The sequence below is a fragment of the Borostomias antarcticus genome, assembly GCF_949987555.1.
Source record: "Borostomias antarcticus genome assembly, chromosome: 2".
NCBI lineage: Eukaryota > Metazoa > Chordata > Actinopteri > Stomiiformes > Stomiidae > Borostomias > Borostomias antarcticus.
Genome location: NC_140235.1, coordinates 14363649 through 14388576, shown reverse-complemented (window position 1 = coordinate 14388576; position 24928 = coordinate 14363649). Strand labels below are relative to the sequence as shown.

General features: G+C 42.5%; 1 protein-coding gene across 2 annotated transcripts in view; it reads left to right on the top strand.

The window, feature by feature from the left end:
- Positions 1-24928, top strand: part of wwp1 (WW domain containing E3 ubiquitin protein ligase 1) — a 70473-nt gene that overhangs the window by 4523 nt on the left and 41022 nt on the right. Inside the window, exons 2-4 of one of the 2 annotated variants that reach the window (XM_084459034.1) lie at positions 10169-10225; positions 10496-10583; positions 20821-20959. In XM_084459034.1, coding sequence (XP_084315160.1) covers positions 10517-10583; positions 20821-20959 — 206 coding nt within the window. In that variant the 5' untranslated portion in view covers positions 10169-10225; positions 10496-10516. The remainder of the gene's footprint in view (positions 1-10168; positions 10226-10495; positions 10584-20820; positions 20960-24928) is intronic. The other variant, XM_084459035.1, reaches the window with a different exon arrangement.

Sequence of the window (24928 nt, the reverse complement as noted above, 5' to 3'; positions counted from 1 at the left end):
GCCTTGCTAACGGAGATAATGAATTTGGAGGAGAGTGTTGCAGCTGGTGCTAAACGAGGCAAAGGAAGAATATTTTGTGGACTATTATCACATCCATTTCACAGTTGGGATTATACAGAAAGGTGAGGATCGAGCCTGTGTTGGATGACCAACTCAAATGCCTGGCTAGCTCAATATTGTTGTAAGTTTAACATGAATCGCATATGCGAGCCGGAGCCCGTCGCTTTCACTGGATGACTCGTGAAGCATGCTACATTTATCTCGCATACTAAACATGTTTTCGTGGAGTAGTACAGGTATGTACTAAATCGTATGTAGTAGGCGAGTTGCAGTATGTACTATATAGTATATGGACATTCGGACACGGCCCAAGCTCCTTGGTAAGGGCTGGGTAAGGGCGATCAACCTCCTTGTTTACATTTTTACTTGCCGATTGGCTATTTGGATCCTGCCGTCACAGTCATACAACGACTATTTTTTAGTAACTAGTTAGTAGTTAAGACAACGCCTAAATTGCCGTGGTGCAACCGAAATAAGATACCAACTAATATGCGACTAACTAGTAGCAACTAAGAGTTTAGTCAATGTTTAGGCGTGACTAAATGCTTGGGTTTAGACAAACTGGTGCAACCCAGTCTAGGGGTATAGATTTCGATCTCCTCCAGCGTGATTGTGGGCGTTGGCGAGGCCATTGTTCTGCTAACTAAGTGCTAACTAACGTCACCTCCTACAGGTCCAATAGCCTTGCTAATGAGCTCGCGATTGCAACTTCACCAGGCGTGAAAAACCCTCTGAATCTGAATCAAAAGCAACGTTTGCTAGCCAACACATTTACAAAACTTACAGGTTCGAATATTAAGGGCTGCCTAATATTCGTTCGAATACCAGTATTTCTGTCAATATTCGAATTATATTCGAATCCCGAAGTTCGGACTCCCAGCCCTAATACCCAGTCAACATGGGTGACATTTAGTGCAAACGGTCCTTTAATCAGGCCTATATCCTAGCCAACTGAAAACAAAACGAGGAATAGCTTACAGTGCTGGTCAACTTGATTGTATTCAGTGCTTGTTTACAATGCCTGCCAGCTGCCGAGAAGACGCGCTCGGATTTTAAGGAAGTAACGTATTTCCCCGCCACCTAAATAAATAGATACTACAGATAGAGTAGTTTTGCTGATTTCTGTCCATGTTGAAAAGATTGACTAATGTAATGTGTTTTGACATCATTTAAGATGGGCAGGACTCGGGAGGCTGTGTGACGTGGAATGCTTTGCAGTAGCCTAATCGGACATTTTGAAGATATATTGTAATTTTTTTCCCAAAAGTCGACGACTAGTTGAAGTTCGAGTATTTATTTGACAGCCCTAGTGTGTGTGTTTGTGAGAGTGAGAGAGGTCAGTGGCTCGTACCAAAATAAGGTGTGTGTATAGGTTAGGATGTGTGCGTTTGTAAAAAGTGGCTGCCTGTTTTGTGTTGATATGATTGACACATGATTGTCGTATGTTTACCAATCACCTCAGAGCTGAATCAACTAACAGCCTATCCCCTCATCGCTTGTCAGAATTTTGATTTTGGAGATGTAGGCTCTATTATAAGGAAATAGGCCTAATTCAATATATTTACTCAGTAGAATATACATATCCACATTCTGCAAGTAAACATAGCTTAGGCTACATATCACAACATATCTATATACATTTATTTAAAATGTAATTTATACACTTCCACCAGACCCATATGTACACGTGCCTATTGACTTATCTGTACCCCCCAACACATTCCCATTCCTTCCATGCATAAATTTGTATCTTGTATTTAGTGATATATTGCACTGTTACAAATCTTTTTTTTTCACCTCCCTACATTGCTTAGTGTGTGCACAATCTAGGAGCTGACGGGAAAATATTTCACTGGTCTTTGTACTTGTATGATGTACTGTAGCATGTGACTAATAAGATTGACTTTAGACTTTAGAAATTACTGCCAGACAAATAATGGTATTAATTGATATGTAGGTCAGTCAATGGTTCCCAGCTGATGCACCCAGCTCCTGTGTGCATGTCTGTTTGTATCTGAATTTGCTTGACAACCAGGCATTGTATGAGGTTGATTGCGGAGGTATATTGCTCAAAACCCAATAGGGTTTCCACCAGAAAAGATGTCAGCCCCAGTGTCAACGCACAACATTCTTGCACAAAATAACAGGATGTGTCATTCAAGCAGTAGATCTAGCCTTCACACTACTTGGCTAGTTGACAAGTGCACATTTTCTGCAAGTGAGAGAGAGGGAGAAAGAGTGCGCACCGCTAGCCTAGATAGGTGATCGATATACTGTAAGAAGGTTTTTCAAAAAGTATAGCGGCAACAGGTTTTAATTCTTGGCAGGCTTCCATGTCATTGTGCAGTTTCCCACAGGATTTTGTGAAACTATGGGGGGTGGGCCTCCAACCCTCTAGGGGAGTCCGGGGGCATTTTGGAACATTTTAAATTTAAATCCTTCAATCTGGTGCACTTGGAGAGCACAGCAGGGGGATGACATTGGCAAAGATGACAAAGCATGGTAAACGAGACAGGACTATAATGTTCGGAATCTGACCTTGAGCTATTTACATGCATTTTCACTCTGCATGAAAAAACCCTGCTATATACACACACTGTATTTACAAAGACAAAGATAACAAATAAAAATCTACCTCTCTAAAAGATTCAATTTCCAGTATCACAAGTAACTGTAGTCACAGTCTAAGGGAGAGTCCCATACAGCAGTCATAAAGAAAGAGGACAGGGTTGACATGTGAGCAATGAATGAAAGCAGGAGAGAAGAGTGAGTGAGTGAGTGAGTGAGTGAGTGAGTGAGTGAGTGAGTGAGTGTGTGTGTGTGTGAGAATGGCCCCTTATTTGCCAACTTTTCACCCTGAATCTGAGCATTGGATTTTCCAGAGCTTTGAAAAGAAAAGTTCTATTGCCCTTCTATAGTTGACTTCCTCTGGGCTCGGCCCATTGATGGAGATCCTCAGGCAGGCAGCCAGGTGCTCTCCCTGCAACCTGTTGCAAAGGTCTGACTTGACCTGAAAATGAAGGTTAACTACAATTAGCCAAATGAATGAAAATAAATGGTAAATGGACTGCACTTATATAGCGCTTCTTCGTTAGACTAGCTAGCTAATGCTAGTTGTCAGTGTCACTGCTGATAGTCTAGTCTAGCAAGCCTGGAACATTAGCTAGCTAGATATAATGTTACATAGTTATGTTGGAACTAGTGAACAACTACAGTGGATACTGTAACTAAAGTTACCTCAAACGACGAGTCCTCAAAATATTTCTTCTCTTGCTTGAAGTAACCTATTGCACAGCACAAAACACATCGGAGTTCGAGATCTTTTATTTATATTATGAGAAGTCAAATACTTTCTGTACTTATCTAGCTTGTAAAAGCTAGCCCAATTTATGATATTCCCACTCTTTCTTTCTTTCTTTCTTTCTTTCTTTCTTTCTTTCTTTCTTTCTTTCTTTCTTTCTTTCTTTCTTTCTTTCTTTCTTTCTTTCTTTCTTTCTTTCTTTCTTTCTTTCTTTCTTTCTTTCTTTCTTTCTTTCTTTCTTTCTTTCTTTCTTTCTTTCTTTCTTTCTTTCTATTATTATTTTTCTCCTCAGTTTTTTGGCCCTTAACTACATACTTTGTGCTAGAAACTTCATTCAAACTTTAAAATGTTCATCGTCTTTAGCTGTTTCCCGGATGTATTCAGATTTGTTTTGTTTTTTTTAATAGTTTTTTATTAATTTAACTTTTAATAGTAATTTTTGTGCCATTGAAACTGCTGGTGGAATGTTCAGTATCATTATGTTTTTAGAGTGGTGGCAGCTGTTGCTTTGAAAATATTCACACATTTTGTAAACTGCTGGCACTCCTACAGTTTTGAAAGCTCACACACATAAGCTCACACACATATTATACATCAAAATGTTCACACAACTGTGCTGATTCGTACAATGTTAGTATCTAAGCTGTGTGACTTATAGTTTTCACTGTATGACGATTTGTTTGGCAACTGCGCTCCCCATTGAAACATAACTAACCAACTTTTGAGCTGCTAATTTTGCATTTTTACCCTTTTTCTAACTTGTCACCATGCCTACAGTAATTAAGCTACACAGACATATTATACATGAAAATGTTCAGCAAGTTTACAGGATTCCTACGGTGTCAATATCTAAGCTGTAACATTTAGACTTTTTGAAAGAGAGCTGTCTGAATCCGGCATGCCTTTACATTGAAGTAAATGAAGGGCTGCTCAGAGTGTCAGTTGAGATTTGAATTTGGGGACACGAGAAGGATCTCTTAAAGGTACAGGCGCACTTTTATGACTACAGTGGTAGCATCACACCACAGACCACACACCTCCCCTGAGTGTGGTAGAGACACAGTCTTCACTGATGAAGGCAGGTGGGTGGCCTGGAGAGGGGTACACTGTCCTCGACCTGCTATGACATGAGGGGGCGGAGTCTCGCCATCACGCCACTAACCACGCCACGGACCCCTCAACTCAGCCTTTGAGTGAGCTAGAGACACACGGTCTTCGCCGGTGGGTGCATGTAGATTGCCCGGAGGTCACTGCACTGCCCTCGACCCACTGTGATCCGAGGGGGCGCAGTCTCGCCACCACGCTACTATCCACGCCATGGCCTTTGCCGGTGTGTTGCCCGGTCCATAGTAGTACTAGCAGTAGTTGTTACATACAGCTGAAGCAGCTAGCCCACCTAACATTTTCTCCAGGAAATGTACTTTCTAGTTATTCTAGTTCTCCCCAGTTTTTGTCTCCTTTATAACTTCTTCATACTTTGTGCTAGAAACTTCATTCAAACTTTCAAATGTTCATCGTCTTTAGCTCTTTAACGGATGTATTCAGATTTTTGATTTTTTTAAAATAGTTTTTTAGTAATTTAACTTTTAATAGTAATTTTTGTACCATTGAAACTGCTGGTGGAATGTTCAGTATCATTATGTTTTTAGAGTGGTGGCAGTTGTTGCTTTGAAAATATTAAAAAAAATTGTAAACTGCTGGCACTCACACAGTTTTCGCTCTATGACGATTTGTTCGGCAACTGCGCTCCCCATTGAAATGTATGGCGAGTGAGTCAGCGAATTCTGTGTGTTCTGTGCTTTGGTGCTGTAGAGCTGTGCTGCTGCTGTGGTTGCTATGGTGACAGTTCACATGAGAGAGCTTGAAGGTATCTTAAAGGTACACACACCTTTTTATGTTCTTTCTTTCTTTCCTACTTTCTTTCGTTCTTTCTTTCCTTCTTTCTTTCTTTCATTCATTCTTTCTTTCATTCATTCATTCTATCTTTCATTCTTTCTTTCTTTCATACTTTTTTTCATTCTTTTATTCTTTTTCTTTCATTCCTTCGTTCTTTTTCTTTCTTTCTTTCATTCTTTCTTTTATTCTTTCTCCACTACCAATATTCTATTCAATTCTATACCTTTTTTGAGCTATTGAGTTTATTAAAACGATGAGTCATGAGATGTCAAATCTATTTACAAGCAGTAGTTTTTTATATTCATATTGAAATTTATTTAGTAGTATTGGTAGTGCTAACAGTTATATTTATAGTTATAATAGTAATGGCAATAGTGTTTATAGTAGGTATACAGTATTTACAATAGTTAGTAGTTATAATATTATTGGCAGTAGTTGTTACAACCAGCTTCAGCAACTAGCCCACCTCACATTTTCTCCAGGAAATGTATTTTCTAGTTATTTATAATAATAGTGATTTATGAGACTATGGCAGGATGATGGCAGGATTTATGAGACTATGGCAGGACAAATTAGACTATGGCGGACCACCATAGTCTAGGTAAATAATGGGAAACACTGATTGTGGTTAGTGAAAAAAAAAAAGTATAGCTACAAGCCGCAATGATCAGGGTCCAAGCGCTCTGCGCCAAGGTGCTAAAAATAGTATTTGGAGAAGGAGCAGAAGACCAGTGAAGCAAAGATGCAGATGACTTAACTGAAATTAAGAAATTAGTCTAGCCCAAGAAATTGTAAAATAAAATGTGTATTTTTAAGTTGACCACATGTGGATGTGTCCTTGAGCAAGACACTGAACCCCAAATTGGTCCTAATGAGCAGGCTGGCACCTTGCATGGCAGATGGCTGGCATTGGTGTGAGAGGCCATTGTAAAGTACTTTGGATAAAAGTGCTAAGTGCAGTCAGTTTATCATTTGGTAAAACATTTCATATTAAAAAGGTTAGAATAAACTGGTGGTAGACAAGGAGGAATTAATTTAGCATGTTTATTAACTCTTAAAGGAGTAGTAAAGGGAAAATGCTTGTTTAGCCCTGTTTTAAGGTTACTTATGATCATATACAATGGTTCAGATCAAAACGTTGACAAAACTAGCATTTTTGAGAAAGTCTGATAATTGCGTTTAGGTCATACAATGGATGTGGGTGGGCACCTTGAAAAATCATTGAAAAACATGTTAAATCAATTTCATTTCATTCAATTCATAATTCATCCTGTCAAAACCTTTTAGGCATGTCCAACTGATTTGCTCAGTTGGACATGCCTTAAAGGTTTTGACAGGATGAATTATGAATTTAATGAAATTCTGTTCGCTTAAGTTGAGTATACCTTTTGTATTATTTTGCACATATTGGATATTTGAGATTTGTTACAGGAGATTGGAAAATTGAGCTTGAAAATATACAAAGTAGCACAGGATATGGCATGTCAACTTTCAAGTTCACAACAGATGGGCAGAAACATTAGGGTGCATCTACCCAAGGGGACGTGGCAACCTGGGGATTTGATCCATCAACCTCTGAATCCCCAGAGAAGGTGAACCATTGCACCACCGGGAACACCGGCTTTTCACACAGCATTACTTGAGGCAATGATATAACAAATCTTGTTATTTCTCATGTTAAAACTAAAATCATAACAGTTAGAGATAAAACACATCCTGGCTTTGGGTTGTCAAATATTTTGGTGAATTCTTTTTTTATTTTTAAAAGCTGTTCATGTTGTGTAGTACAAATTACAGCAAGATATTGAACATGAGTATTCATTGTTTGACCAATCTGAACGCCGTTTTAAACACTTGATATGTAGTATCCAAAGAATTTTGTTCTGGTTCGTGGTAGCATATGAATTAAGACTTTTGGAGATGTAGATGTTGACTGATTTTGCATATTTTAAAAAAAAAATAGATTGACAGACTTCTGAATTGACCATAGGTTGCGTGAGGCAAACTTTTGTCACAGTCCAATGGAGGTGCTGAAAAACAAAGTTTATGCATCGACTGAGTAATGACACCAGATTGTGCGAACCGTATTTAGTTCGAATCCATGTAGCAGATTACAAGATACAAACTTTTTGCATTTGTGGCACTCTCTAGTGGCAGAATATCCCTAGTCCCTATCCCTATGGAACTAGTGTCCGAACGTGCACCAAGTTTGGTTACCATTGCTTCAGCCATTTTTTTTTATTTATTTACGAGCATTTATGTAAAGTTGAACTTAACGACACAGGCTTAAAAATGTGTAATCTCAAACCGGATCAACGTATCGAAATTTCTTTGATAACTTTAGATCAGCAAAATCCATAGATGATCCTGCCAAATTTTAGGGACGATTGTCCCAACAGTTTCTGACAAGTTCGCCGAAATAGTTTTTTTGAGAAAATTGTCCCAAAATGTTACATTTTTAGTGCAGAAGACCATTGGAGTAATGATGCAGATGATGTAAGGATTTTGACTGTGCGCCAAGCCATTCTTAATATAATTGCGAAAAAGTAAACATGATTGTTATAGTGCCACCTTGAGGTTAATGAGTGTAATTGTATGTGCCTGAGTAGTGTGTGGTAGAGGTCTTCTCGGGTCCAAAAAGACGGACCCGAACCCGAATGGATCCGATAAATTCGTTCCGAGATCCGACTGGATCCGATCATTTGAAAAAAATATATATACCGACCCGAATTTGTCCCGAGACATTACAGACCCGATCCGATAAATGTCCGAGAGCAGGAGTAGGACAGAGACCCGAGTTCGGGTCGGGTCGGCGGATCCGACAGACTATTTAAAGTTGCTACTAAAATGCCACACTGCTAAAAACGTTTATCAGGTCGTAGTCTCCCTACAACATATGGTAGCCTCATACAATCAATCAAATAATCGATCAAAACAGAAAGACCTAACGTGAAGAACTAGTCTAGGCTATATGAAATCAATCGCTATTTATAACAGCGCCTACTTTCTTCTCCTCTTTGTTGACAATATGCATGAAGTTGGCCCAGACAGAAGAGGTGCCGGTGGGTTTGACCTCTTTATATTCATTATTCTGTAACTTTAGTTTAACATCAGACAAGCTGCTAACGGTGTCCATCTTTCTTTGTTTGCTATTTTCCCCGCTCTGTCTCAACTCGCAATCACGCATGCGTTTCTCTCGTGAGATTCAGCGCTGCGCGCCAAAAGAAAATAATGATAAAAAAAAAGAAACGATTCAGCGCTGCGCTGATCACGGATCTTCTCAGATCCACTCGGGTATTACACATAATGATAAACAGACCCGGGACCGACGGTAATAGAATGGGATCCGACCCGGACCCGACTGACCATAATAAAACGAGGAAACGTGGACCCGAACCCGTACGGGTCTCGGGTCGGGTCTCGGGTCCCTCAGGTATACCCGACCCGTGAAGACCTCTAGTGTGTGGGATGTGCAACCCACCTGCCTATTTTTATGAGTTTTGAGCATACAGGTTTTGCTGCACAAATGCTTTGGAAAAAGAAAGAATATAAACAAAAGCAATAAGGGCCCTGCCGCAGCAGCGGCTGCTTGGTTCCTTAAATATAATTGACAGAAGGAATTATAACAATCAGACTTTGCGGATTACAGAAAAGGTTTAATGAATTGCTGTGTATTGTAGTGTTCCCCTGATCTATCCAAACATCTGAAACACATTTTCAGGTGACCAAATGCCAAAAAATGTTAACAGCTCATTACTGGCATGTGTCACTAGCCTGCTATTCTGTCATGAAGTGGCCTGGTAATGAAAAAGCGGTTGTCTTTTTATTAGATGACTTGTTTGAAGTTGTGAATGAATCGTGAGCTAGTTTAATCGCAAGATATTTGGCCGACGTCATACGTCATACATAGGATTGGCTTGCCGTTTCTTGCTAACGCGTGATAGGCTGGCTGTGGTATCTGGTTGAATTTGGTTGCGGGGCTACAAAGCTCAGAGCCTGCATCAACACCACAGTTCTGTGCACATAAATAGCATATGTGAAAATTCTTGCGTCTTGTATTGATTCAGTATTGCAAGTGCATTTTACTTTTCAATACGGGACAATCCCGTATTAACGGCAACGACTTGCATACGATTGCAAACGCAGCAAGATTTGAACCATGAGGCTCACTCGCCTACTGAAGTTAGTAAACAAACCAGACAATGTTTCAAGATACTTATTTTTTTTTTACCCTTTCGTTTTTTATCAATTTGTATGCAGCAAGTGCACATGTGGGCCAAATGCATGATCAGTTCTGGAGGTTAAAGAATCAGCCTTCAGGATAATCAGATCTGACTGTAGCTCAATTGTGTGCTTTTTTATTTTATAAAATCTGCTCGCCTGGCTCGTTATGCGGGCTCACATTTTATGTCCCCACCAAAGCTCAAATCAAAAATACGCCGTTGCCGAATACCAAGTAACACCGGTAACACCGACAAATGTGACAAGCCTACTCCCTACCTTCTTAACTTGACTGCCTCTCTATATGGTATCCGTTTTTGAGTATAGGAGGGGAATCCACATACCACCAACTCATCCCACATCGTCATGATAGTATGTCGGCCTTCTGGATAGCCTTCCATACATTAATCTAGGATCTGAGTACATGAGAAGAGGCCTAACCATGTAACCATGCCATCTGGCAGGTCAGCATCTTTTGGAGTTTAGCTGTTTCACCTGGAATATTTTGCCTCAATTCAGAGCTTGTGTGGAATGATACAGTTGGGGACATGTTTACAGTGTCATACTTTTGTTCTGTTTTGCCTGTGTGACCCAATAAAACAACATTGTTCCCAGTCACAGACACACTATGGACTGTTCCAGGTGACTGCATGGTGCTTGTCCCCTTAACTTAACAACATCCTGTTGCAGGGGAACCATGGGACACGGAGTGGGCTGATCCAGAGGACTTAACTACACACACCAACTGTGAGTATTGAGTAGGCCTCATCCCTCACTGGGTAGAAGTAGTAGTAGTAGTAGTAGTAGTAGTAGTAGTAGTACTGAGTAGCCCTAATCCCTCACTGGGAAGCTGCAGCAGGTGTAACAGTGTCACATGTTCAATACATACATTGAAGCCAGTTCTCACATGCCGGAGGGCAAACACTTCTCTTCAATTTGTGCCCCATTTGAACTTAATTGGTCTAAACTGTGTGTGTGTGTGTATGTGTGTATGTGTGTGTGTGTTTTGCCCACTAGGGTTCCACTGCGGTGTATGACATGGCCACGGCCTCGTCCAGAACAGAGTGTAGCAGTAACCACGGAGGAGGACAGCTACATGCCATTGGTAAGGACCACATACAGATCGATTAAATCTTCCTCTGGTAAGGAACACGTACAGATCGATTAAAATGCACACTAGCTGCGGCAGCGTGTGATGCTATGCTTTTTTTTTTTTTTTTATGACGAGTGGAGGCATCGTTGAGCACACCTGGCAAACTGCTGTAACAGTGTCTCTATCTATATGATGACCTACTTGATATAAACTGTTAAACAACTACATTTAGGGCATATTCACATATGTTAGTGCTCATCATTGATGCGCACCAAAAGCAAAAGTGATACATTGTTTTCATTTCTCAGTTACTGCGGTTCGCTTTCACACAGCACTTTCTTTACTCTGGTCCAAATGCAGCACCACAAGTCACATGAAAAGGCTCAGTGCTGTCATTGGTCAATATCTTTCCGGGGGCGGGTGCAAGAGCGTCATGAAAAACTTTTTAGGTCAAACATGTGGATAGTTGCGTTGGTCTGAGGTTGCGCGCTTTCACACCATAACTGGTGCGCACAAGAATTCGGTTGAAGCCGCTCCGAGACCACCCCTTCTGGAGGGTCTCGGTGCGGCTGTTTTGGTGCGCACCTGAGTGCGATTGCTGTGTTTACACAGGCCTAAACAAAGCGCTCTCAGGTCCCAAAGCTTGTGGTGCGCACTAAATAGTGTCTGTGTGAATACACCCTTAGACTGTAGAACATGGTATGTTGGACCTAGTCTATACTGTTATTCAATTTGAGATGAAGCTACATCGAACAGGTTCTATATTTATACCCTCAACATCCAATAAATAGGCCTATCTGGGAAACTAACCTTACACTAAGATTTATTTTCTGGTTTATTAAGCCATATATAACATATAAGCTTCTAGTGTGTTTTTTAAACCGGCCAAAATATACAATATATATATATATATAAAATATACAGGAGGCAATCCATTCTTTTTAATTAAGACCTGACAGCCTTTAAAGGATTAACATGGTGGTTCAATATAACACTTTCCAGATATCTTTAGACAACAACAAAACAAATGTGTTTAACTATTTCAGAATTCATCCATACAAATTATTTTAAAACATGTTTTTATAGGTCTGAATCTGCCACTCAAAAAGTTCGCTCACTCAAAACTGGGCGTGATTCATCAATCAATCAATCAATCAAAGCTTTATTTGTATAGCGCATTTCATACCCAGAGGCAACACAATGCGCTTTACAGAGAACAAGGGAGGTGGGCATACGACCCACTCTCTACATATTCCAGAGGGAAGAAAAAACAGTAATCACCCGGGGGCCAGATAAGTGAGCTGTAAAAATTCTTCCCTGACCCCTCTCAACAAGAGATCGAGCAAGCTCCAGGAGTATGTTTGTCTACCGGCTAAGAACATTTCTAAAGCAATACATTACATTAAATTACATTTCAGAGTAAGAGAGGCTAAAAGCATCATAGGAGAGAGAACATTCTACGGACATGCTACGACATCCACAGCAGACACGGGGGTATCTATCGGACTCCGGGAGCTCTGCTGGTGACAGTGGGGCATCCACTGGACCTGGTTAGAAGATAGGAGGGAGAGAGAGAGGCACTAGGGAGAGGGAAGGCAGAACAGGGTTAGTAGCACATAGAGCCATACAGACCACACAGATATTGAAACAGGCAACCTGGGGCAAGCTCCTGGAATATATTTGTCTAATGGCTAAGAACATTGAAAGAACAATACATTAAATACAATTTTCAGAGCAAGAAAGGCTAAGAGCATCAGGTCCAGGCCTAAGCCGGATGTGGACTGATGTGTGTCTGTGTGTACGTGTGTGTGTGTACTAAATACTACGATATCCACAGCTCCACAGCTGACACTGGACCTGGTTAGAGGATAGGAGGGAGAGAGAGAGGCACTAGGGGAGGCAGAACGGCTAGTAGCACACTGAGTCATTGAAGCAACACAGCTGTCAGAACAGAACAAGCCTGTTTCAGGATAACCAGCTTGATATACATACATTGCATAGCAGGATAAATGCCAATGTATACAGAGGATTCACAGGTAGGTTTGAGGCTGCCTTTCTGTGTCTCAAGGTCCTAGCTAGTGATTGTAGGCTAGGTCGAAAAGATACGTCTTGAGGTCTTGCTTGAAGACCTCCGTTGTTTCGGCCCTTCTTAGGCACTCCGGTAGGGTGTTCCAGAGGTTGGGGGCATAGAAACTAAAAGCTGCCTCTCCGTGTTTCTTGGTCCTGGCTTTTGGAAATGTTAAAAGTTCAGTACCTGAGGATCTGAGTGGTCTGTTGGGCATGTACTTAACAAGCATGTCTGAAATATATTCTGGTGAGTGACTGTGGAGAGATTTATAGACGTAACATTCATAATTGTTCATTACATTCAATATTGTTAATATTTCGTTCATAACAACTGATTGACAGTTCTCTGAGCAAATGACCAACTGGAATCATTATGATTGACAGGCGTGTGCACTGTACGGTATAAAGGTATAAAGGTATAACGACGGCGCGTCTTCCCCGCGACACCGAGGAAAAGCACCCTGCAGCCGGCCACGCAAGCTTTTAGGCTTGGGCTATAGACTAACTTTATAGATAAATGGTAAATGGACTGCACTTATATAGCGCTTTTCTACCTTAGCGGCACTCAAAGCGCTTTACAATCGCCTCTCATTCACCCATTCACACACACATTCACACACCAATGGCGGTAGCTGCCATGCAAGGTGCTAACCTGCTCATTGGGAGCAATTTTGGGGTTAGGTGTCTTGCTCAAGGACACTTCGACATGTGGACAGTCGGAGCTGGGATTCGAACCATTGACCCTTCGATCATTGAACGACCTGCTCTACCAACTGAGCTACAGCCGCCCCTGTAGCTTTCAGCCAGCTACGAACAGTATAGACATATTTAGTCAAATAATTGCAACTGTGGGTCTTCATTTGCAGATCATTTGCGCTGTGAAACCGACATAAAATCCGCATTGTTCACCAGTCTAACGTTAGTAAGTAGGTGTCCAGTTGAACAAAGCCAGTTGAACACTGAAACGTTACTGTTCTGGGTTCAACATCTGTCAGTTGTGGTGATATAAAGGAATTGAGCGGAATACCACTGCAATAACTGATTATCAGTCCGATCAATTAAATCAATATAGCTAATTTCATATACAAAGGCAACACAATACGTTTTACAGAAAGGGGCAGGGGATGTAGCCTACTGATTCTACTAATACAGTATGTGGCAGACTGCATGCGTAGCGCAGCGATTCAACATAATCGATGAGTTTGGAGAGACAGAGGGCCGTGCACCAAAACTCTGTGAGCGCACAGGGCGGTCAAGGGCTAGGCTATAGCCTACTCCGGAGTCCGGAGACGTAACAGGTCATTCCGTCAATAGATCTCGTTTTGAATGTTATTGTAATGCCCTCTGGTTATAATACAGTATCGCTACTGGAGCTGTTTAATTCAAAAATGTGCAATGCTTCCTGCAGTTGGGTCGGATCGAGGTGCTGGGATGATCAACATTCCGTGGAGCAGATGCCACTGCAGTGATGATTAGGCTTGCACAACTTTCAGAATGTTTTGCAGAATTACAATTCTTTGGTGTTGTAAATTATGAAAGGAAAATAATAACTTGACTTAATATCTTCACCTCCACCCACCCTGAAATGTAGTCATAATTTTAGCACAATAGCCTCTGCGTAGCACAACGCTGCAATACAAGACCTTAGGACAACCGATTCAGTACACAGGTGTGTTTGATCAAGTTAAGATCCTATTGTGAGAATGTTTTCTAGAATAAATACATGACAAAACAACAATGGGAAAAACGTCACGAATTTGGAGCATTTTCAACCCGAGTCAAATTGGACTGAAAATGTTTAGCTTTTCTTTTCTCCAAAACTACAAAAATGATATATTTCATGTTTTTATTGTGTTTCTTCAATGTCCTCTTGTGCAAATAGCACTTAAAAACTCATAAAAAGTTAAAATGACCATGTTATACCTTTAATTGCCAAATTGAGTGCATGGGGGCATGTACATGTGTGGATGTATGTATTGTAGTTCTATGCATTGTATTTGTATTGTATGTATACTGTAGGGCTGCACAATTAATTGTGAATTAATCGAAATCGCAATTATGACCTCCGCAATTAACTAATCGCAAAAGGCCACAATTAATGTGATTAATAATTTTGCTTTGAATTGAGTGTGCTAGGACTACACAGACGAATCACAGGCGCTTATGCTGTCTGACCAATCACATGCGTTCCCGCTGAGTGCGCTGTGCGCAGCAATTTAACTGAGAAGACAGGTAGCAGTATGTCAAGACACAAGAGTAGCCGTGAGTAGTGAAAAAATAAGCGAAAACTAGGTCAGTGAGTTAGTAGCAAGAAAGGGATTAACGTCCATGATTTGGGAGCGTTTTAGTTATTATATATTAATATTATATATTAAATATTAATCGCAATTATTAATCACAATTACCATTTTGAAGCAAATAATCACAATTATTATCTTTTGTCATAATCGTGCAGCCCTAGTATACTGTATGTCCTTGTCTGTGTGTGTATGTGTGTATCCACATATGTATAGTAGGCATATGTATATTTGTACTTGTACTGTATGTATATGTGCCTGTTTATGTGTAAGTATGTATTTTGTACTGTATGTATATGTGTTGGTTTGTGTGTGTATGTGTGTATCTACATGTGTATACAGTAGTAGGCCTATGTATATCAGTATTTGTACTGTATATATATATGTGCTTGTTTGTGTAAGTGTGTATCTGTACTGTATTTGTACTGTATGTATATGTTCCTGTTTGTGTGTGTATGTGTGTGTGCACATGTATCGTGTTCTAGGGTTAGAGCTATAACTATGACCGATATAATTTATGATTATACCACGGTTATCACCAATATGAAGGAAAATGGATTTTATCAACTCGTATGGGGCACCACCATGTTTTGTACAGGGAAACAAGATAACCTTTATCAATAGTCTTAATTATTCATCAATCTTATTCTGTAGGTGGAGTTCTTGACTCAATCAAGTGACCTTAGATAATGTTATGACGCTAGGACGTGATAAAAAATTATTAATATTTATTGAAGTTATACTAATCAATTATCAAGATAATATTATAACACAATTCAATATTAGATGGAAAAACACGTGGCAATATGAAAACACTGCAGAAATGAAAAGAATGATGTCATGGGTTATCACAGCCTATCCTACAGTAAGTCTTCTAAGCTTACAACACTTTGGCATCTCACACCCCAATCATAGGAGACTGTTGGATACAACTTTAGTAGCGGTGTGTTAGCGCGTTGTCCGGGCGGTGATGTCTGGCTCGAAGCACAGAGGAGGCACGTGACGTGGTGGTCGCTCGGTTTGATAAAGGGGCAGTGCGCCTGTGCTCCCGTTGAAACAGTGATAGTAGCGTTACTGCGCGAAGTTGATGTTCAGTTTCAGAGTTCACAAGTTGCAAATATCTCATTCAAAACCTCTGCTCTCGCCAGAGGTGGATCTTTGAAGAGTATTTTCCTAAGCCCCTGTGTCGACTCAGAGATCTTAGGTAGCAGTCCAGTGTGGATACAGGCTGATCTTATCATCTTAAACAACTGATTCATGATTTTAGCCAAAGATGGATACCAAACACGGCTATACAGAATCAGCAGCATAGAATCCGTTATTTGTAACACACAGTAACACTTGCATACAAATATGATGCATCAGCACAATGACTTTATTCACCGGGCTTATTCATGTGGTGTTTGCATCACATGGTTGGAGGATGGAGCAGTTTCATCTTTATTAAAGAAACAAAGCAAGAATGGAGGTTCCTTTGTTCCACGGTGAGTGGATGTGGATGTGCCTGTCGCGGGGGATGGGGGAGCAACAGGGTGTGAGAGGGTCTCTTTATCAAGATCTGCATTCCAACCTGAGGCAGAGTGTCCCACAATATCACATAACTGTTTTGTGGTCAGTAGAACGGTCAGTAGGCTGTGTCATGTCCTACACCACTACAGTCCCCCACTTTTGGTGCGAGGTGACTTCTGGCACCATCGGGCCAACCTGAAACGGACATGACCCACGCACATGCGCAGGCGGGGGAGGTCGGCCATCATCCTTGGTGGAGGTCTGGCAGGGTTCCGGCCTCTGGTTCTGGTCGTCCACGGCCGGTTCGGTGAGGTCCTTGAACTGGAATTGTCAGCTGGTGTTCTGGCCAAGACAAAGCAGAAGTGACACACGCACACACAGGGGTCGGCCGCACCCATACAGTTCCCTATGATGGGTGTGGATGCCCCCTGTCTAATAACCTAGTAAAATACTAAACAAGACTAAAATGCTAAAACACTAAACATCTAACTCAAGCTAATGCTCTTTCTACGTGTACCATAGGGGTTCCCTGTTGTACCTAGACAAAAAGTTGAAAGAAAACAAAAGAAAACAAATGTATGGCATCTACTGATAAAGAGATAGCCTATACTCTAAACTAAGGATACATGAGGTAGATATAGTGTCCAGCATGAGGCTTAGCTGGTTCTCCTAACCTAGATCATGCTCTTGGCATCAGGGGTAAGGATCAGGAGATAAAGTAATGCGGGGCGGTTGGTTGAGTCTTTGACTTCCACCTCTACTACACCTGTCTTTTCCTTGTTATTATGCTTAAAAACGGGGCAGGTGATGAGGCATTTATTGGGACCATATTGGGGTTGCTTAGTCTTCCTATGAAACCAATAGGCCATGCCCATTGAAACCAGATAGCTTGGGATAACTAGGGTGATGGTGAAGTTATCTAAGGCAGCCCATTCATGAGTGAGTGGGGTTGAGGGACCTCGGTCCTCAATAACTGGCATGCAGAACTTTATCTATGGGGTCAGGTTGGCGGTTTGTGTGCTGGTGACTCGATGTCGCCTTGGGATGGATGTTCTACGTTGGGAATTACTGCTTATTGGCTTGGGGCCACGGGTCCCAACCATATTATTGCTGACGCATGGCTTGCTGGGACCCACACAGTGGATGTCTTTGGCTACAGTGCCGATGTTGGGGACTGGATCTAACTCGGGATTATGGTCATGGCGTGTCACGACGGTTGTGGTTGTGCTCCACTTAATTTGGCTGGTGACATAGTGAATTTCTCATGCTGTTGTAGCATGTGGGTGACACTATCTAGGGATGAGTGTGATGCTATATAGTTACTGTCTAACGGGGTAGCATCAAAATACTTCCTACAGACCGCCGAGGGTTTGAGTCTGACACGCACGTTCTGAGTGTGGGTCCGGCAGTTTGTGATCAGCCATCTTGGTTGTTCCCGCAATGCAATTCCTGAGGAGGGACCAGGCATTACGGTTTTTGGGTCAAATGCTACAGTGGTCATGCAGGTCATGCAAAAGGTCAGGATTAGGAGCAGCATATTCATTGCTTTGAAAAGAGTGAATACCATGGTTAGTTTTGGAAAGGTTAACCTAGCTGCACCCTCACAAGGACTGGTAGACCTGGTTGGTTGGGCACCAGGGTAGTACCGCTCTTTTTCCCCCACTTGGTACTTGGCTAATGAGATTTTTGATCACAGTGTGACTTCCTGCCTCTACTCTTTCCCAATTGTCTCAGCACAACTGTGCTTGCAACTCTGGGACCGATGGTGTCTGTCATGGCGATGTTGGCATCGCCTGGCCCGCAGCAGTCTGCAGCAGGTGCATCGTGAGCATATGTTAGCCTTCTTACCCCCCTTTGGCTGTGAGGAGCCACGAATGGAGGTGAAGTGTGATTCTCAGAGACATGAACAGCAATGTAGCTAACGACACATGGAGCATGTGGTCCTGCTAGTTTGGGCTGTATGTCTGCGGAATGCCGATTTGCAAGGGTGGGATGTGTGGTCATTGGACCGCGAGGGAGACCACACACAGTTGGGTGGGAAACGGCAGGGACCTCTTCTTCCTTCAACCTCTCGTGGTCTGGTGTCGGGTGAGTTCTGACTACACCCCCACTTAGGTCAAGGGTCAGAGAAGGTGCGATTTGTCCAATTGCTGATATGATGAGCTCAGAGTCATGGGAGTCTGTGCTGATCGACAGGTCTGAATAGGTGGTTTCAGGGGTTACAGTGTTTGCACCGAACATGAAGTAGGCATAGAGCCACGCTCTATGAAAGGAATGTCTTCCAGGGAGGGGTCATGCATGTTCAAGCATGAATAGGTTTGGACGAGGATGTCTGTTGGGACCTGCATCGTCTCCGATCGTTTGGTCTCTTCCTCGTTTAATGCGTTTCCTAATTGTGTCTCCAGATCCTTTGTCGTGTCTTGAGGTGTTGGGACCTCAATGTCAAGGGTGTAGCACTGTGCTGTTGCTAGTGCCCGTGACGCGATGGGCAGAGGTCGGCGGACCTGGGCCCAGAAAGTGTTAGTGGATGTGTTAGTCTCAGTGGTCCAATTGTGAGTTGCAGTTGGACACACAAGGTTACGTTGGTGCTGACGGCAGAAAATGCCTGGATCTCAAGATCGCATTGTTGTGGCTTCAGCTTCCGGTTAGTCTGTCGGTCCACCCTTTTGAGCTCCACAAACGTGGATGGTGATATCAGTGTGATATCAGCAGCGGTATCGACCAGTGCTTCAAGTTTAGAAGGTAGAGTTTGCGGGTTTCCCCTTCCTCTGTCAGATTGCCCAAGAAAACCTGGCAAGGTTGTGCGGGTGCACGCTACGAGGGGCCAGCACGTCTGGATGCGGCCTTAGAGGCCACTTTGACTGCGTAGACACTTATGTCTGACACAAGTGGAAGATCATCGGGAGAGGCCTCGGTTAGGCTCTCCAAGGAGTGGCTGTTAGTCAAAACAGCATGAGGATACTCTTCATCTGATTCAGAGTCAGGTGAATGACCTGTTGTCTTGGAGACTTTGTTTCTTTGTTTACGCCTTTTGGCTGGTGCGCCCTCTAGGGGAGATGACAGGCTTTGGCCTAGTCCTAAGGGTTTGCTTTGTGTGGGATGTACGCCAAGCACCCTTTTTAACAGTCTCTCAAAGTCCCTTTTGTCGACGTCGATCATGTCAGGATCGGTCTTGGTTTTGGCTCGGACAGCGATTAATTAATTGCGATTAATTATTACCATGGATCGGTATTGGGATTGATCAAGAGCGAGTGTGAAATAGCAGCCACAAACTCATCGGGTTATCCGAGATGCGGTAGCAGCGGCCAAAGCTCCTGCTAGCGGGGAGTGAAGCTTTTCAACTCGCCTGTCACTGGCTCCCTGGAGGAATTTAGCCTGGCTGCAATAACGTTATCGCTAACGGAATGAATACCATCTACTAGCAAACAAAACATGTTCAGCTATAATTAACCTGTTCAAACTAAGATGCCGGGATAAAAAAATGATGTCTCCAATGGATATATTTGACAAAAACAGGTTAATATGCAAGCCGGTTTTCATTGCTAAATCAAAGCGGGGAGAGCCGGGATCGTGCGTCTACATTTCGTGAACTTGTTCGTGGACGCGCGTAGGCCAGAAAAGCACAACTGCGCAAGAAGAAAAGTCACCGGAAAGCCAGAAAAGCACAACTGCGCTGTACAAACACAGAACTGTTTTGTGGTCAGTAGAACGGTCAGTAGACTGTTATGTCCTACACCACTACACACATATGTTATTCATGTTGTCTTTGGAGAAACGTAGAGCTGTACCTGTATTTGTTTGTCTTTCTCTTCTGTTGCTTACTTTGGTTGCTATATGTCTTTTGAATAGTGTCTTGTAAGCCCATATGGGCTGGGCTTTTTGAAGCATGACACTTTAATAAAATATATCAATCAATCAAAATATACAAAATAAATCGGCTGGTTGCGCGTTATAGGCAAAAACGTCCGGTTCCAATCTATGCCAGTCGGATCAGTGCATCTCTGGTGAACAGTTCTGGCTTACTACCAGTCTCACACCAGGTTGTCAGTCTGGCGTTCACTACACAAGAAGCCTGCATGAACAGCTGGGTGAAATCTAAGTGTGCTGCTGCCTCTTGAGGTTGCCAGTGGTGATGCAGCTGGTCCCCGATATAATTAAGCAACATCTGTACATTGACCCCACCATGTCACGCGCCCACACAGGATTTGCAACTTTAAGACCGACTCAAATCTCTTTTTATATTGTGTTTTTTGTCTATAGCCTAGTTTGCTTGTTGACTCTTTAATTTAAAGTTAAATCTCATACACTTGGCCCTTAGAACAGCAGGTGTGGCTACTCCTTAACTCATCATGTAATTTGTTCTCCCCTCGTGTCAGTTTCCTGTGCCAAACTCAAGAGGAAGAAGAGTCTGTTTGGGACGGCCATCTACGTGGAGGTCGCAGCGGAGGGAGAGTCCCAGCGCACCGCCAAGTCCCACAGCTCCTCCAACCCCAAGTGGGATGAGCGCCTCACTCTGTAAGGACTCCCACCACCACCTCCTACCTGACCCACACCACCTCTGATACTGCCCTACGCCAGTCGCGGCTTGTGATTAAAAATTTTGAGGATTGGAAACTCTTTACAATTACTTTTTTATTTTACAATTAAACACATTTCCTGCAATTTCCAGATATATTGACATTTATATTCCTCAAAAAAAATTGTTAATTCGGTTGATTAATTCTCCCCTTTAATAATACCAATTGGTATTGTATTTCATATCGTTGGAAAGCCTGATAGTCACCTTTACAATGAGGTACAACTTGTAAGGATCGTGTATTCGTGGAATGAGCAACACAGCTAAACCTGTGGGTAGCGCCCACCCAAAATATGCCAAAATGCCGTGCAATATTCTTCTTTTGTGGCTGCGTGTGAATCTTCCACACGGTACTGAGGTCCCTGACAGTGTAAAATTAATGAAGTGTAAAAATGGCCAATATGTGTTTTTTTCTTTATTACTGTGGGAGAGTGCAATCATCCAATCCACCCAGCAACTCAAAACAAGAGTGAATATCAACAGAAGAATATTGCATGGGATTTTGGCACATTTTTTGGGGGCGCTACCCACACATTTAGCTGTGTTGCTCATTCCACGAATGCACGATCCTTACAAGTTGTACCTTGTTGTAAAGGTGACTGATCAGGCTTACCAACAATATAAAATACAATAACAATTGGTATTATTAAAGGGAAGAAATAATCCACCGAAATAACGTTTACAAACTTTTTTTGTGGAGTATATATTAATCTTTTGAGTTTTGGGTGCTACATTTTCCATTCAGAGTTGTGATTCACATATTGCGAGCCAGTGAAAAAATTCCCCAAACAGATACTGGCAAATCTCTTTACTGAATGCTCGGTTATGCCCCACCTGATGAAATCGAGGGGGAAAGGTATTAGATTTACCTGTGTAGTGTACGTTAGTTTGTGATATTAGATCGACCCGTGTAGTGTACGTTAGTTTGTGATACATAAGATTGACCCGTGTATGTTAGTTTGTGAGTGCGTTCGTTGGTTTGTTAGTACCCCCCTTCACACATGAAACACAGCCTCTTTGGGGATGCTTGCCACAGTTAATTTCCTCCATTGCCAAGTACATTTAGCTTTATACATTAAAAAAAACAAAACTATGCTTGGTTCTGAATGTTAGGATTCTCATAGGTTAGTATTGGGGTTAGGTGCATTGTTACAATTATCATTAGTTATAGTTATATTGACAACATGGATCAGATGACTCTTATTTCGATAGTTGGATCATGTTGGATAGATCAGAAATACAGTATGGCTAGGTCCAGCCTACCGATCATCTGGAGATTTCTACATTCAAGATAGTCACCAGAACGGCTTCTAACAAACCTACACCCACTGCTTTGGATTGGTTCAGACCACAACAAACCTACTCCCTAAAGACTTTGGATTGGTTCAGACCGCAACAAACCTACGCCCTTAAGACTTTGAATTGGTTCAGACCTCAGCAAACCTGTGCCCTAAAGACTTTGGATTGGTTCTGTAATGCAGTTCAGCAATTCACTACAAAACAGCCCTCAGAAAAACGCTGGGACTGTTTACCAAACTGCCCCCTACTGATGACGGCACTTAAGTCATTGCAAAACTGCTGGTGATCTGTACTGCTGGTGATTTATACCAGCAGTGTTAACACAATCACAAACATTATTTTTGTGCATGGCTGTAAGCCAGCGCACCAATGATAGCAAATGTCCGGTTGTCACTCCCTCCTTCCCTCCCTCCCTGGCTTCCTCCGTTGTGTTGTTGACCTGCAGTTCTATGTTGCTACCACAAGAGGCACTGGTCCCAGAACCTGCAGTTCTATGTTGCTACCACAAGTAAGTCAACTGTAAGCCAGCGCACCTAGACACGAGGCAGTGTTTTTTTGTGAATGGCTGTAAGCCAGCACACCTAGACAAGAGGCAGTGTTTTTTTGTGCATGGTTGTAAGCCAGCGCACCTAGAATAGCGTTTGTCCGGTTATCACTCCCTCCCTCCCTCCGGTCAATGTTGACCTGCATTTCTCGGTTGGCACCACAAGAGGCAGTAGTTTAGTTTAGTTTATTTAGATCAGGACAGTGCATATTGATGAACGTGTAAAAAAACATGTTAATATGCCAGATTGTAGCCCAGAGGCTAGTTTCCATCTGGAGTCCATTAGGCAGGTTGATGTTACAAAACAAGTTACAAGAGGTACATATATAAAAGAGACACAGTACAATATATAAAACATAGAAAAATGTCATGCAGTTAGATGTGTACGCATTTTTGGTTGGCTCTAAGCCACACCTTTAGATGCCCCTTAAAGATGGCAAGAGTGGGGCAATCCCTTATAAATAGGGGGAGGCTGTTCCAGATTGCGGACCCCTTGTAAGATAAAACATTTTGACTAAAAGAGGTCAATAAGAGTCCCAGCACACCAAAATAAAGAAGGACACCAAAATCACCCTGCCGATCTCCACTGCACAAGTAGAGTAGTGGTGAAAGCATAGGGGGTTCAAGGCCCCAGTGGGGATGACTTGGGGGGACTATGGGACTATACCCCAAATGTCCACGTGTTCATCCTTTCACTCCAACATTTACACCTTGTCTTATAGGTCAGATCCTGTCCCAACTCCAACCCTTATTCTAACCCCAACCCACACTAGGGACTGGAAGAAGGACACCAAAACCAACCCACCGATCTCCGCTGCACAAGTAGAGTAGTGGTGAGAGCATAGGACTCCCAACCAGGAGACGGGGGTTCAAGGCCCCGGTGAGGATGACTTTATGGGACTATACCCCAAACCTCCACACGTTCATCCTTTCACTCCAATCTTTTTATCCCTTACCTTTGTCCAGAAACAGAAGTTGAACGAATTGCAGCAAAATAGCTAACGTTACAGGAATCATCAGTGTAACTGCTTTAGCCACTGACCGCTACCATTAATGTTATGGAAGCTGCTGCTAGTTGTTGTGAGCTCATGAGCTAACTGGCTATCCCGCTCTTATTGTGCTGGATTAGATTCGGAAGCATTGGAACTGATGTGTCCAGGCGACAAGACCTATCTTAATTTATCAGACATTATTTCATGTCATTTCAATTCACAGCTATTTCAGTGGCGTGACTAGCTTCCGTTCGACCAGTCCTGAACAGAAACAAGCCAGCCATGCACATAAACCAGGCTGGACCTGGCCTGGTTAAGAGCATGTATTCCATTCGTAGCGCCCTATGATTTCTGTGATGCAGGAAATGCATTGCAAGTGGCCCACAAGTCAGAAGTGAGCAGTGCTGTTCTCACTCAAGCCTCGCGTTCACGCCACATTCAAACCTCTAGCCAGACATTCAAACCTCTAGCCAGATGTTGTACTGTGGAAGGCTGCCTGACCCTTGGAGCTGCCATGTAAACACTCAGGAACTACACCACGTTTCTGGTCTCTCTCTGCCATGTAAACACTCAGGAACTACACCACGTTTCTGGTCTCTCTCTGCCATGGAAACACTCAGGAATTACACCACGTTTCTGGTCTCTCTCTCTGCCATGTAAACACTCAGGAACTACACCACGTTTCTGGTCTCTCTCTGCCATGGAAACACTCAGGAACTACACCACGTTTCTGGTCTCTCTCTCTGCCATGGAAACACTCAGGAACTACACCACGTTTCTGGTCTCTCTCTCTGCCATGTAAACACTCAGGAACCACCACGTTTCTGGTCTCTCTCTCTGCCATGTAAACACTCAGGAACTCCACCACGTTTCTGGTCTCTCTCTCTGCCATGTAAACACTCAGGAACTCCACCACGTTTCTGGTCTCTCATTTCGTGTCCCCTGTTTCCCTCACTCCTTCACCCTCTCTCTCTTTCTCTCATGTTCTCTGTTCTCCCTCAGCCGTGTATCCATTGAATCATCCCTCTTTTTCTCTCCACCTCTCCCCTCCAGTGGGCCGTCTGTTATTGCAC